At 32.9% G+C, this 16,204-nt stretch overlaps 1 protein-coding gene across 3 annotated transcripts in view; it reads right to left on the bottom strand.

Moving 5' to 3' along the window:
• ERCC8 (ERCC excision repair 8, CSA ubiquitin ligase complex subunit) overlaps positions 1–16,204 on the bottom strand; it is a 56,775-nt gene that overhangs the window by 40,291 nt on the left and 280 nt on the right. The window contains exons 2-4 of one of the 3 annotated variants that reach the window (XM_010974901.3): positions 10,850–10,945; positions 5,962–6,063; positions 2,113–2,236 (exon numbers count right to left, since the gene is read on the bottom strand). In XM_010974901.3, the coding sequence (XP_010973203.1) occupies positions 2,113–2,236; positions 5,962–6,063; positions 10,850–10,945 (322 nt within the window). Of the gene's footprint in view, positions 1–2,112; positions 2,237–5,961; positions 6,064–10,849; positions 10,946–16,204 lie in introns of those variants that run through there. The other 2 variants (XM_064480875.1, XM_064480872.1) reach the window with 2 other exon arrangements.

The raw sequence follows: 16,204 nt of genomic DNA on the forward strand, positions 1-16,204 counted from the left end.
TTAGGTGTTCCTATGTTGGGTGCACATATATTTACAATAGTTATATCTTCTTCTTGGATTGATCCCTTGATTATTATGTAATATCCTTCTTTGTCTCTTGTAACAGTCTTTATTTTAAAGACTATTTTGTCTGATTTTAGTATTGCTACACCAGCTTTCTTTTGATTTCCATTTGCATGGAGTACCTTTTTCTATGCCCTCATTTCAGTCTGTGTGTATCTTTACATCTGAAGTGAGTCTCTTGTTGGCAGCATACATACAAGTCTTATTTTTGTATCCGTTCAGCCACTCTGTGTCTTTTGATTGGTGTATTTAGTCCATTTACATTTAAAGTAATTATTGTTATGTATGTTTTTGCCATTTTGTTAATTGTTTTTGTAGGTCTGTTTTGTTCTTTCCTTCCTCTTTTGTCCTCTTCTTTTGTGATTTGAAGACTATCTTTAGTGTTACATTTGAATTCCTTTTTATTTACTGTGCGTATATCTATTACAGATTTTTGGGTTGTGGTTACTATGAGGTTCATATATACCAGTCTCTCTCTCTATATATGACTGTTTTAAATTTCTGATCTCTTAATTTCAAATGCATTTTAACAATCTTGCATTTGTTCTCTCCTCCTCTCATGATTATTGATTTTTGATATCGTATTTTACATCTAATTGTTTTGTGTATCCCTTAACTCTTTATTGTGGATATTTATGACTTCATCTTTTAACCTTCCTACTAGCCTTGTGCTTGGATGATTTCCTGCCTTTACTGTTATGTTTGCCATTACCGAAGGCTTTTTCCTTTCATGACTGTAATGTTTCTCATGGTATTCTTTTCTTTTTTGCTTAGAGAAGTTCCTTTAACCTTATAAAGCTGGTTTACTGGTGCTGAACTCTTTTAGCCTTTGCTTATCTGTGAAGTTTTTGACTTCTCCATCAAATCTGAATGAGAGATTTGCTGGGTAGAAGATTTTTGGTTGTAGATTTTGCTCTTTTATCACTTTAGCCTTATGGGGTTTCCCTTATATATAACATGTTGCTTTAACCTTTCTGCTTTTAATATTATTCCTTTATCCTTAATTTTTGCCATTTTAATTACAGTAGGTCTTTGTGTGTTCCTCTTTGGTTTAATCCTTAATGGGACTCTGAACTTCCTGGACTTGGATATCTTTTTCCCTTCCCAAGTTAGGGAAGTTTTTAGCTATTACGTCTTCAATTATATTCTTAGTCCCCTTTTCTTTCTCATCTCCTTCTGGGACCCCTATAATGTGAATATTAGTGTGCCTGATGTTGTCCCAGAGGTCTCTTAAACTGTACTCATTTCTTCTCATTCTTTTTTCTGTTCAGCATCAATGATCTTCTCTACTGTCTTCTGGCTTGTTGATCCATTCCTCTGTATCATTTAGTCTACTGTTGATTTCTTCTAGTGTATTTTCATTTCACTTATGATATTATTCTTCATCTGTGTTTGATAGTTCTTTATATTTTCTAACTCTTCGTTAGAAAAAAATTTCTAACTTCTTCCTCTGTGCATACATTCTTCTCCTGAGGTGTTTGATCATCTTTACAATCATTAACCTTAAATCTTTCTTGGGTAGATTGCTTATCTCCACTTCACTTAGGTCTTCTACCTTTACTCAGCTATAATATTAACAACTTTCTTTTCCTCTAAGTTTTTAGATCAATAGGAAGTAAACCTAATTTTTTTCCTTACATCACTAGACCACAGTAGTTTTAAAATTATAATAGTAATAATAGTAATAGTAGTAATAATAATAATAATAACAACAACTAATTTTTTTTGAGCACTTACTATATCTGCTAGGCAGTGTTCTAGGTACTGTACATGGATCAACCTATTTAATCCTCACAACCATTTTATAAAGTACAATCATTAGCCCCATTCACAGATAAACACAGAAAGGTTCAGACACTTGTCCAATGTCATACAGCTAGACAGGAGGAGAGCCAAGATATGAACTCAAGCAGTCTAGCTCTCCATAACTACTATACTGCTTTCACATCTAACATATATAACATCTTAACAAATAACACACTAAAACGGTTTAGGATTAAGTTCTCCTCCATTGTACAAAGCAACTTGGAAAGGTTTTAATGTACTTACTTGTAACGTATTTGTATCCCATACTTTCAGAGTTTTATCAAATGAGCTTGATGTGAACATGCCAGTGTCATGAGGATACCACTGTACAGTCTCCACACTGTATTTGTGAACATCAGGATGGTTTCTGTAAAACAGCCATCAAAATTTAGAGATAAGTAATTTATCTGAGTTTCCAAACTGAAACTATATTAATAAGTAGAAGTCTCAGGAAGGAAGATATGAGTGGCCAAATCTAGGTCACATGCTATGTCTCAGCTGTTCAGGAAAAGAGAATATCTAGGCATCTCTAGCTTCAGGCTTCCAAAATGTGATGCGGATGCCTACTTCCTTCTAAGGCTCATAAAATGAAAGACTTCCTATTTCTGTACTATAGCCTGAAGGGATCAGTCAGCTACACCAGACCTCTTCATGGAGGGGACAATGATTTTTCTTAACTGGAAGAGATACCTATTCTGGTTTTGGATTTGCTTTTCCTGAGTATCATTTTATCAGCAATATCATTCTCAGAACTGTTGCCTCATATACCTCCATAGTGTCCCACAGGCTTCTGATTAAGAACCTTACTTCTATAACTAAAGAATGCAACTGGTAGATGTCAATGGGATTCACTACTCTTATGTAACCCATCACCCACAAAAGCATGATCTGTTGAAGACTCAGTAATGATATCAGCTACAATATACCACCTTGTGACGATGATGTGCTATTCTGAAGGATGCAGTATATGCTCTGAACCTGTGATAAACACAGTATATGTATCTTTTACTGAACCTTAATTCAAATAAACTGGCTGTTATGAAACACTTACGAGACAATGGAGGGTCATTTGAACACCAACTGGATACTTAATATCAGCAATTATTGTATATGTGAGATAATGGTAGTGTGGTTATGCTTATGTCTTTCAGAGACAAATAATTATGAATAAAATGGTATGTTTCTGCAATTTGCTTCAAAATAATTCTCAGAGTGGGTGGGTGGGGTTAAAGATGAAACAAGACTGGTAAAACTGGGTGATGGGTACAAAGTTCATTATCCTACTCTCTAATTTTGCTTATGTTAAAAATTTCCCATAAGATAAACAAAAGTAAACAGAAGACTACTGCAACTCTACACAGGTAGGGATCATCACGAGTTCTGATTCCTTAAGGTAAAGGTTTGGCTCACAATACAGGGTAAAGGACTTTGAACACATGTGGTGCTACCTGAGGAAATAAAAACAAGAAGAAGGAAAGTCTTAAGTGCCAGTTCTGGCCTTGAGACAGCTACAAAAAAGGACTACAGTGCCTAACCGTATTTCTTTTCTTTCCATGTCATTTGTATATTTTAACTAATTTCCCCTTTCTTTCTTCTCTCTTACCTCCATTATTTTATACAGGCTAACTATACCATTGAGACTACAGGTTGAATAATATTCATATAAGATCATGTAAAACTAGTGGAAAAATAGACATTATCTTGAACTGGACCTGGATGTGGTAACCAAATAGACTCAGGATCATAGCTCTTTGGGGAAGGTAATGATTATATTTTTGGTTGAATAATGGAAACTTCCATTAGGTTACGCTGAAACTTTTTTTAAAGTAGGTGTAGGTATGGGAAGATTATATGGATGCTGGACAGCCAAATGGGTGGATTATAGTGGACATGTGCCCTTTTCTTACTGAGCATCCAAATTCCTCCTTTTTGGTGGAAATCCCCTTTGTTTTGTTGAAAGGCAAAGTCTTGCTTCTTGTTACAGAAAGCAAGGGACTCCACATATTCTCTTTCCCTTGTTCTTGGCAGCCAGGGCATGAACAGGTGTCCTGTGCTTCATCAATCCTGTCTGGGACTCTGAAACTTCAGCTAAAAAACTAGGAATAGTTAGCAATTATTCATAACTGTGGAGTTGAGAGTCTGTGTTGGTAACATGTAGTAGAACCTAAACTAAATTTTTTCTGTGGTGTGACCCTGACTGTGTTCTCTATCCTAGTTTCTCTTGCTTTTTACTCATTTTCTATATTGATTCTCCCACTTTCCTGCCAGTATATTTAGTGATAAACTAAGTATCTCTTCAATAAATTTCTGCTTAAGATAAGATAGAATTGATTTCTATTTGTTCCTAAGAATCCAGAGATTTGCCAATTTTAAATAAATCTTTAATGCAGTGATCATAAATAAAAACTCATTTATTTTAAATTTAAATTTAAAAACAAGACAAAATATATTATTCTGCTATGTATGACCTGTTATTCACATTTAACAAGAATTTTGGTATGGAAAGGAATCTTTTTGGTGCTCAAAAACAAACACATTAAGTAAAGCAAAAATAAATATCAGGAATCAGTCTAAGGCATGCTAGTAAAGATTTTTACCAAAATTGTATTTTAAAGTTAGGTTATAAAATTTTTGGATGTAAAAATGCTACTTTAACTCATTCTGTAAAGATGATTACTATATGCCCATTTACATTCAAAGTCATGCTTTTGAACGAGAGTTTGAATCTAAGAAGAAAGTTATAGTAAAGTAAGATTGATGCTCTAAGCATCTACTTGACTTTACACACCAGAAAAGAAAATCATAGCCACTCAAGGAATAACATTATAATGCATGTGGTATATATGAAAATACTATTTTGCTATATAACAAACTAAACAATGTTAAAATCTTAGCTAACATAAAATATGATAAAAATGAATTAGTAACTGTCTTACACTTTAGAATTTAAATTTTTTTTTTGGCTTGTTTTTTTGGTTGGGATGGAGAGAGAGTATAAAATAGTGTAAATATCTTAGAAACCAAGTTCAAAAGTATCTGCAGTGATGTCTTGTTTTGTACCAAGTGTACCTATAACTGTATTGCTTCCCATTTACATAGTGGCTTTACAGTTTTTAATGTACTTTTTAAAAGACAGTATTTCATTTAAGTCTAACAGAAACCTTACAAGAACGACAGAGCAAGTATATTTTCTTCTAAGACAAAATAGTTTCGTCAGAGGCTCAGAGAAATAGTTTTCTAAATCTGTACTTCCAAAGTAAAGCAACAGAGCCAAGAAATAATAGTAAATTTCCTCACAAATATTCCATGGACTTAGACATTTATTCTAGTTCCTTGGAGAGAGCTTTACTATAGAGTGATTGTTGATATTAATGTTCATGAAGTTTTTCCCCTTGAAAGCATTTTCTCAACACCTATTCTCTGTTAATTCCAGATCTGCTCAATATCAGATAAAACACAGGTGACGAGGAAGAATTAAGTGATGACTATGAACAAATTAAAATCACAAAACACTTTCTTAGAAACTTAAAAAAATAATAATTCTCTCAAGACTGGAAAGCTAGTAAAGAATAGTCAAAAAAAACTCCAAGACAAGGGGAAGAATGTTAAGTTAGGCTGCTTTGAGTTAGAGAGGTAAGACAGGTGTGTGTGTTCAGTGAGGAACTGCCAGTACATTTATGGCTTCTAGCTGTTAATCTTTTTGTTCTATTAATAACAGTTGAAAAATCTAATTTGTGTTTCTGTTTTACTGAAAGACTCAAGCGAATCTACTACTAAGTAGTACTAAAAACTAAAATTAGTTACTGAGGTATGCTATGTAGGTGTAGAATAAAAATAACATAATCAAAAGTTTTAAAACAAAGTCCTTTTGCAAATTGCTACCCAAGTGTTTTTGGGGAAGTCACATGTTAAAAACAGCTGTACCTGAACTTCAGTTATTATTTGTTAGAAAATGTCAAGGTATTTCCATGTAAATACATCATTTGAACAATATGCTTGAGACATTATATGACTGCTATTTTCATGTTTTGCATTTGATGCAAAATATACTCAACTGTTCATAAGTTCATGAATTACATTTTTAATACACACCTGCCAATGGAACACACTGCTTTACATGTGTAATAAGGTTGTCTGCTGGAGTTCTCAAGATCATAAAGCACAATCACACCATCTGAGCCACCTGATAACATGCTAATAATAAAAAAGTTCACATTAATTTATCATTTTATGTAGGTCTTTTATTTATGATTACATATTTCTGAAAATTACTGATTTACAAACACTCAAATTTATTATTCCCACTAATATAGAGTAAATCTTCATTAGTATAGACTACAATTAACTAAAAAACTTTAATCTAATATTTGTAGAAAAATGAATGCAGAAAGATTCAATCTGTGATCATTTAAAATTAACCTTCATGATTCCAAAAAGAAAGGACAATAGAAACAAAATGGCGAAAGATATTTCTTACTTAAGAAAGTGAAATATTAAAAAGTCATTTTAAATGTCCTAATTATAATTGTGCCAAATGAAAATGGAATCAGACAGACCAGTTATTACTTATGCTAGCTATCTGACCCTGGGCAAGTTCCTTCACCTAAGTTTTTTTATTTGTGAAAAGGGGGACATTTTCACCTAAATCATAAAGTTGATATAAAGATGAAGTCATCTGCAAAGGCCTTTTATACTGCCTGGCAAAAAACAAAGGATCAATAAGTGTTAGATTCCTTCCTTCCATTATGAACACATTTATTCAACTCCTTCAACTTCGAGCTTCTAAAATATGCTAGGCATTATGCTAATACAACTGTGAACAAGACTGGCATGGTTCCTGTCTCCCCAGAGTTTACAATCTAGCAGGAAAGATACACAGATCTACAAATTTATCTATATTGATCTATCTATATATATGTAAATATTTATATATCTATATAAAGTGTTGCTACTTGCTAATATTATTGCTCACCATCAGTGATGTAGCTGTCTCATTCTAATTCTCAGATTTTATTCTCTGGTAGATTCCTAAGAAAGGGCTAATGAGAACAATATTCCCTGAATTCTTGTATGTTACTCATAATTTGTCCTTTCACACTTGAAAATCAGTCTGGTTGGATATAAAACCCTTGAGTCACATTTTATTTCCTTGAACATCTTAGATAAGTAACTTCATTTCTTGAGTATACAGCTCAAAATCAAAGTCTGGTTACGGTATGATTTTCTTTCCTTTATATGTAGTTTCAGATTTTACTTATTCTAGGAATGTGTCCTTGGATTATAGTTTAGTTTTTATTCCATTCTCTTCCTTTGGGTTTCTTCTCTGGAAATTCCTGTTATATGGATGCTGGATCTTCTCTGCCTGTCTTCTATAAATATCCATAACTGTTGAATCCTTCTCCTTTCTCCACTTTTTGATTTTTAAATGTCTCCTTCTTTCTAACTTCTATTTCTAAGGTATTACCTTTTGTATTTACTTGCTTGTGCTCCTTATGTTTTAGTCTTCATTTCTGAAACTTTTCTTTCTTGAGTTTGGTCATCTCATTTCTGAGTTTTTCTGATTCTAATTTATGTTTTTCTTTCATATATTGTATCTTTTTAAACTAACTTTTAGCCAGTTTTAAAACACTAGGTTAGAGTCCTGATCTATTTTGTGGGCATATCTTTCTGGCATAACTACATTGTCTATAGGGGAATTACTCTATTTAGCCTCTTTGTTATTAAGATAATTTTGTAATGACTTTGACCATAATCCTATTCTTTTGCTCCTTTTTATGTAAAATTAATTTTCTTTTAAAAGGGAGGCTTGGTTTATAATAACATTAAAATTTTACATCTCTAGAACATCCTCCTCTTCTTTCTTAAATGAGATGTTCAAATTATGGCAACTTACTTTAGAGATTTCCTGGTTTTATTCACTGCTCCAATTTTTATCTGACCCATCTTTTTCCTTTGTTTCTACTGTCCCTGCACTTTGGATTCTAGTCCAAGCAGTTTCTCCTCAATGTAGGGTTCTGTCTATTAGGGGATCTTTAGCTGATTAGTGGGAGAGATTATAGGGCCTAGACTATTCCAGCCCCTTCAGGCCTGACTGTGAATCCCTTGAACAACTAGAGTTGTTGCCTGCTGTTGTCAGACTGGCCTGCTGAGCTTTCAACTGTTGCTCATTTTGAAGTTATCAAATCTTATCAGATGCCCCATTAGTTTTTATTGTCTCTGCCAGATGCAGATACCACTCCTGCAGTTATCAGTGTTTTGTTCCCATTCATCATATTTTGTGGTCTGTGAGGATATTTGATCACTTATATTTGTTTTAAGTGTTGTATATTGTTTATTTATTTTGTCATATTCAGTTTCTTTGCTATTTAAAGTGCAAAATAAGGAGCTTGTGCCAGAATAAACACACTTCTTTCTTCACTGAGAAAGTCTTGCTATGAAAAAAAAAAAAAAGTCAGCTCATCTAAACTGTGTGCTTAGTGCTTAGATCTACATTTTGGTACAAGCTTCTTATCTTGTTGTGAATCAGTTACAAAGGATTCATGAACTAGCAGCATGTCCAAAGAGCACTGATTTATAGATTTAAGAAAAATTCAGTATCAATTTGTAGAAAAATTAGATTAATTTACAAGTAGTTCTTCAAAGGTCTTTGCTCAAACAGTTCTAAATCTCATGGTGGGGCAGTAAAGATAGTAAGTAATGTTGTGCTGAAGGTTTTTTTTATATTCAGCATTAGCTTCATTACAAATAATTCATGGTTCAGTTACTCTAATTGTATACATAGAGAAATCTTTGTAAATTTTAACAACTACAGCTTTTATTTTGGTTGATAAAATGGTGCAATTTGTTTGGACACAGTTGTGAGTTACATGTGTACTACAACCAATTCCAAAAATGTTTTCCTTCATATTTGAACTTTGTGAAATATGTTTTTTACCATAGCACTACATGTATTATCTATGCAAAAACAAAGAATTGTTTCAACACTGAAATTTTAAATGTAATTTAAATGGTATTTACAATAATGTCAGGTGTTTCATCTTTGCCAGAATGACTTCCAAAAGCTTTCCTTTGATTATATTAATTGGATGAAAAAAATTGAACCATTATTGAAATTAACTGACTTTGAAGTATCTGATGGCAATGATGTTACTTAACTGTAAGGTAACTGAGTGAACACAGTAAAAGATAGTGCTTCATGTTTTTATATGGATAAGAAAACGCTGCACTAAAAATGCATGAAATTAACTCAGAAGAATTTAGAAGATGTAAAGGACAATTCAAGAGTGATATGCAAATGTACTTTATGTAGATGGATTTGTTAAAATGTTTTCAGATAGACTTCTTAAATTAACTCATAACTTTGGAAATAAATGCTTCTTTACAAGACATAGGTATTCTGGTTTTCAGTGATATCACTACAGCTTTCGTGGTGGTAGGTAAATATTAACAAGTATTTTGAGAAAGTTACATATGAATTGAACTTCTTGAGAAAAAGAAAACCAGTATTTAATTTCTATTAAACATACACTTTGCTTTTTATTTCTCTTTTCAGCTTAAAGTGTTTAACACAAAATACAAGTGTTAGCAAACAATAAAATAAATAGTAATAGATTTTTACTAGCAGGGAAACTACTATAGTGAGAATCTTGACTTTTCTCTATATGCTATACTTTCTCTATATCCTCAACCTGTATTTCTCACATGCATTTAATATAGTCTATAATTTTCCACATTTCTCACTGACTCTCTGAGCTGATGGCCTACTGGATTCATGTACTTTATAGGTCAAACAACTAATCACTATTTCAAAGGCTGGCTGTTGTACTGAATATTTTTTTCCACTAGCACCCAAGAACAAAAGAAATCAGCTATCCCTTACTAATCATTTCTGGATTACTTTGTAAGCAAATGTCCCACAGCTGTCCTTGACTGGGATGTGTTATGTTGAGACTATAATAGATCAGGAAAAAGAAAAGAATTATCACTGGTCATCTTTAGATTTAATCATGTGTGAAAAGTAAGAATATGTTCACTGTACATGTTTCCCATATATGACTAGGTGAGATCATAACAAAAGCTGGAAATAAAAAATGGAATTCTATTAAACCTAGCCTGGCTTTAATGTAAATAATAATACTTCATTATAATATTAAAATTTGGAGGCAAATGCTAAACAGAACATGACAAGACAAACTTTTCTTTAGTTATTTTTACACTTGTCCTAATTATAGACCACATGAAGGGTTTTGAACTTTCTTGTAAGAGTAATGTGGCATAGATGAGTTTTAAGTGGGGGAGGAATGACATGTTCAGATTTGCATTTTTCAGAGCACTTCAGCTGTTGTGTGGAAAATGGATTGAAAGGACTAAAAGTATAGGTGATAATACTTCTGATTAACAACATATTGGAAACCACTTATGATAAGCTAGGTCCTATGTTAACCATGTTATACATATTATCTCAATTAATCTTCACAACAAACTTGTTAGTTAGGTATTGTTGTTCCCATTGTGTAGCTAACTGAGAGTTAGAAAGGTTAGATAAATTGCTCAAAGCCACATAGCCAGTAAATGTAAAGCCAGGAGGAACTCAAACACAAGTTTAGTGTGCTTCAAACTTTATTCTCCAAAATACACTCCTGCTTTCTGTATCTGTTTTCCTACTAGACTCCTTGAGAGCAACAACTATGTTTTGAAACAGCACCTAAAGACATACTCTAGCACGTACATGCTCTCTGCATCCAAAAGAAGTTCAATGTTGATTTAACGACAAATATATTTCTAATCTAGTAGTTTGGAAGTATTTATTTGGCAGCATTTTATAGGTTCAATATTCTGTATTTATTTGAAATTAATAATGTCAGATTGCAAATGCTATAATTAAGAATTATTAATTTTTATAAAATTTTATAAAATTAATCTGAAAGCAAGATTTTACTGGATCTCACTTAGAAAAATAATAATTGTATAATAAACTTACTATCTCCCTTCAATAGGTTCAATGTCAAGGGTGTTAACTCCACTGCCATGGATCCTTTCAACATCTCTGTCTTTGTTTAACTCCAGTCCCCAAACCCTAAAACATAAAAATTAAAAGGGGAAAAAAGAAAGATAAAACTAAAAAACAAGAAAGTAGTTTAATATTAAAAAGTCCTTATTTCACTAAGATTACATAGAGTACAAAAATTCCAAGTAATGCTTAAATCTAACATATACCAAAGCTATTTATAGACTTAAAGAACTTACTCAATTTTTAAAATATCAACAGTATTAGCAATTGGATGTAAAGAATTTCTCCTAAAACATTCACTTAAACTTTATATAAAGAATGTATTTTATTAATTTTTAATTTAGATACTTAGAGACAAACAAATTTTCATGAACAAAAAGTTAAATTCTGATAACTTAAACTTAACTGACAACACCTAGTGGGCAAAAGCTTAAATGACAGGATTAAAAAATTTTTTCCTTAAACGTTTCTTAAGCCTTATGGAAATACAAAATGAGTATGCTCCATTCAATGATTAAGCACATTAAGTAAATCAAATAAAACATTTATAAATGAAAATGAGTAACAAGTAGTTATACAAAGATGAAGGAAATTTCTGATATTCAATAATTGTAAACCACCATTATAATGATGAGGATATTAAGATCAAATGAGCTGAAACATAAGAAGTGCTCATAATAATGCCTAGCACATAGCAAGTGCCTAGTGAATGTTAACTACTAGAATTTGCCTCAATCTTTTGGATGTTGATGGTTCAAAGCAAAAACTAACACTGACAAATGGAATTTACAATGTATGTATATGTAATAAATAAGACAACAACATATATGATGGAAAGTAAAAAGTGATAAAGTCTCAATATGCCAAATGAAGGAGAAAAATATTAATTCTAATTAGAAAATTAAAAGTTAAGTAGGTGTTCTATAATTCCTAGAGCAACCACTAGGTTGCTCATCAACAAACGAACAGATAAACGAGTTGTGGTACAGCCACACACTGGAATACTCCTCAGCAATAAAAAAAGACTGGATGCATGCAACAGGATGGAGGAATTTCAAAATAATTTTTTTCTGAGTGAAAGAATCCAGATAAAAAAAAAAATTTAATTTACATAAAATTCTGAAATATACAAACTAATGAATAGTGACAGAAAGCAGATTAGTGGTTTTCCAGAGTAGAAAGAATGCGGAACATGGAAAGAAGGGTGAGAGGGATTATATACAGTCATGATGAAATTTGGGGGCTTACAGATATTTGTTATCTTGATTATGGTGACAGGATCAAATGTGTATATATATGTCAAAACTCATTAAATTATATATTCTAATTTAATGTGTAGTTTATTACATGTCATTGTACCTCAATAAAGTTGTAAAATAAAAAAAGGAGGGTATGAATTGTAAACACTGCATTTCAGTGTTCATGCCTTTGCCCATGGCCAGGGACAAAAAAGAAACTGGGGCAAATTACAGTAGACCTCTTCTTCAAATATAATAGGACTGTGTGGTTGTTTAGTTAAACTACAACATCACTTAATGAGGGGAATCTTAATAGAAAATACCTTAAATACTTTATTTTAACTTAAATACACAAGTAGTCTTTATTTTGCATAGTCTGATAGATACACATGAAGTTCAGTTACCATGGTATATCAACTGTGAGTAATAGCAGAAAGCACAATGTTCAGTACTTGCTTTTTAGTCCACAAAACACTATAAAAATAATATGCACATCATAATTAACAACCACTTTGTATGACTTCTTTCAAAGTCTGTAGATGATCACTGCATTTGTTTTCAGTTCACACACAGTGTTTAGTTTTGTTACCTCTGTGCCCCTGAGATAAACTCATAAGGAATTTCACAAAAACAGATAACTGATTGAGGAAACTGGCAAACAAAATTAAAGTGCACAAAAGCAATGCAAAATGATAATGCTGGAAGTGAAACTCAAACTGAACATAAATGGAATTATAAAAGATAGCTGACTGCAGGAATGTTTACACTGCTGCCATTTTAGAAACTCTAGATATGCAGATGGAGGAAATCAATGAAGGTGAACCTATCGACATAAATGAGGAAAAGTGTTTGTGATGAAAAGGCTGAAGATGTCCCAGAGGAAGTGACACTGGCAAAAATCTTCACATTAAGAGAACTCTTGGAGATATTTCATGACATTGACAATGAAAAGGACAAAATGTTGGGATCTGATACAAATTTAGAAAGGAGTGTGATAATTAGTCAATGTATAGAAAAGATATATTGAAAAGAAAAGAAGCTCAACTTGCATTGTAAATTGTACAATGAGAAAAAGACAAGCACAGCTCAAACTACTCTTAACAGGCTGGGATTTTTTTTTCTTTTTTCTTTTTACAAAGACATATACTTCGCTTCGTATCATTTCTAATGTTTGACATTACAATGTGTTAAGTATTAGCTTTACTATTTTTTCATTTCTCTGTAAATACTGACAGTCTTCTGGTGTATTCACAAAAAAATTTTAAAGGTCACAGAAGAATTGTGATTTTCTCCACAAGTTATTAAGATCACTGTATAGGTTTCAGCTTACACAATCAGTTTTCTGGATATGCACTACTATGCAAAGCAAGGACTGTCTATTTGCTAACTGTATGAAGAAGAATTAAATGTGCTGAACAGAGGGCCATATCTTCTTCTATAAACCATACCCATATTATATATATTTTATGATTTTCAGGGATTTTCAAAATTTGTTTATATGTTAACTTATTTATGTTAGTTGGGTGAAAATTTAAGACATATGCAAAGTAACTGAATGTGGAATCTTTCTCAAGCAATGGTTCTCAACCCTGGCTACACATGACAATCACCTGGGCACTTTAAAAAATCCTAGCATCCTAGACCAATTAAATTATAATCCCTGGGATTGGAACTTTATCATGAATATTTTTCCAAATACCCTATGTGATTTCAATATTCTGGAAAGTTGAGAAAAACTGTTTCATCTTTTTACACTTTCCCCAAATCTTTTATAATAATTGTCTCAGTCATATCTCACTTTGTTTTAAGCCATTTGTTTGCACTGAGTATTTCAAAAGTGGTCCATTCAGTTTTTGTAAGAACAGCAACTTTTGTATTCATACTTCATCAGATCACACTAAAATAATATAAACAAATAAGTAAAAGCTGCATTAACAGGATTAGGGACAAACACTGACTTTTGATAAGCACACAAAGCAATGGTAGGAGAGATGTGCGTGGAATTACTAGAGTATAGATTTCTAACCAGAAGTGATAAGTATGCTCAGGGAATCAGTGTGTCTTATAGAGGAAATAAAATCCATTTACAGATGGATTAATCTGGCAGTTTGGTTAGAAAACTTTCATCATTTTGAAATTCATTTCTTCTAATGAAGTAAGAGGTTTAGGTCACAGAATTCTGACTGTGCTAAAGAGCTATATTTAGTAGCTTCCTTAGACCAGGAACTTTTTGGAATTAAGACTCTGAGAAACCAAATTTAAATCATGTGCTTCTAGTCCCCGCCTACTTTGCCAGCTTCGTCTCTTGTCAATGGCTCTCTCCCCCCAGTTCTCTGCTCCATCATGCTAAACTTTGTTCAGCACATGATTTAAATTATTACTGCTATAAGACTTCTGGACATATTAGGGAAAAAATAATGCTGCTTCTTTTCAAAAAAGTACTGCTATTTTTACTGAAATTTAAGATAACAGACAACTTCACCCATTATCCAAAGTTTACTTTGCTGATCAGTTTGGAAGAACTGCAGAACCACTTGGTGGAAACAAGCCACGTAATCAAAGCAGACTGACAACTTCTGATGACAGCACATGACATTTTGCTTGAGTTCCTGCAGTCAGTGGAATAAAAATCTCTGGGTATGTCTGTATGCTTTTATTAGAGTGGATAACCTAGCTGAAAAGGAATTATTGTCAACTGTGCACTAACTGGGGCTGGGGACAAGATGACAGCAGTAGATGCAACCTTAATCATGCTTAAAACTAACCAAAACATGGTTAAAAAAAATAATGCTTACTTATTTAGGTAAAATTACATGCACTATTTAGAAACATATTTACTCATTCTAAAAGCATAATACTAAAATGTAAGGATAATACACCTTAGAACACAAAATACCATACAAATTGTGCCAAACCGTCTTTCAGGCACTGGGAATAAGGGGTTAAGAAGACAATATACTAGCAAGAAAATAAATATATAATATAATAGCAATATATAATACAATAGCAATAAATTGAATGAAGAAAATAAATCAGAGTAATGGGATGGAGAACTACTGAGAGCAAAGGAGGGATTTGGGGGCAGCAATTGACACCATTGATGGCTCCCTCTTTAAACAGTCTTCTCTCAGCATCCATGATAACTCACCACCCTGGTTTTCCTTTAATCCCTCTGGTTACCCCTTTTCAGTCTGTTAGCAGTCTCATCTTCTGCCTAACCTTAAGTGTTGATATTTTTTCAGGTTTTTATCACTGAACTCTATTCTTACTCCAAAAATAGTGCCTGCTTTATCTTATGTTCTCCTCATTTCTCGTATCATCTTGCATTTAGATGTCTAACTTTCTCCTAACCATCAAACATATATATGCAACTGTGTCCTCCACTCTCCAAGTGAAATCTTCACAAGTTCTTTGAAAGCAATATGGGAAAAATCAATACGGGGCAAATTAAAGTAAAACTTGCTCCTTTGGGGAGAGATGTCACCATCATTCACCTTGCCATACAAGGCACACAGCTGGGAATCACTGCTTACTCCTCCTTTTTCGTTATTCACTATAACCAATTTCCATGGCTGGTTGATTCTATTTCTTAAATATTTTTCAAATATCTTCACCCTTTTGGTCCCAAATGTCATGTGCCTGGCTCTGGCTTCTATCAACTCTTTTCTTGAGACAGTTAGTAACTTGGCTCCCACTCTTGCTCTGAACTTCAATCCATTCTCCAAGCAGACGACAAAATGCAATAGTTGTCACCTTATTCTCACCTCATACTCTTAACCAAGCACACAAGTCTCTTCCCCGTCTAGTCCCAGCCTACTTCACCACTTCACCACTTCACTTGTAAATGGCCCTCTCCCCTCAATTCTTTGCTCCAGTCATGCTAAACTTTGTTCAGCTCCTGGCCTTTAACATATTGCTTGGCACATAGCAGGAGCTCAATAAATATGTCGACTCACTGAATGAACGAATCCTCGGGGAAAAATTATTACTTGGGAGACGAGGAAAAGTAATGAGGAAGAAAGAATAAATTAAAGCGAAAATATCCTCATTTAGGTTTATAGTGCCCCCACCTGCCTGCAAGTGTATA

This window comes from Camelus dromedarius, chromosome 3 (assembly GCF_036321535.1).
Source record: "Camelus dromedarius isolate mCamDro1 chromosome 3, mCamDro1.pat, whole genome shotgun sequence".
In the NCBI taxonomy this organism is placed as follows: domain Eukaryota; kingdom Metazoa; phylum Chordata; class Mammalia; order Artiodactyla; family Camelidae; genus Camelus; species Camelus dromedarius.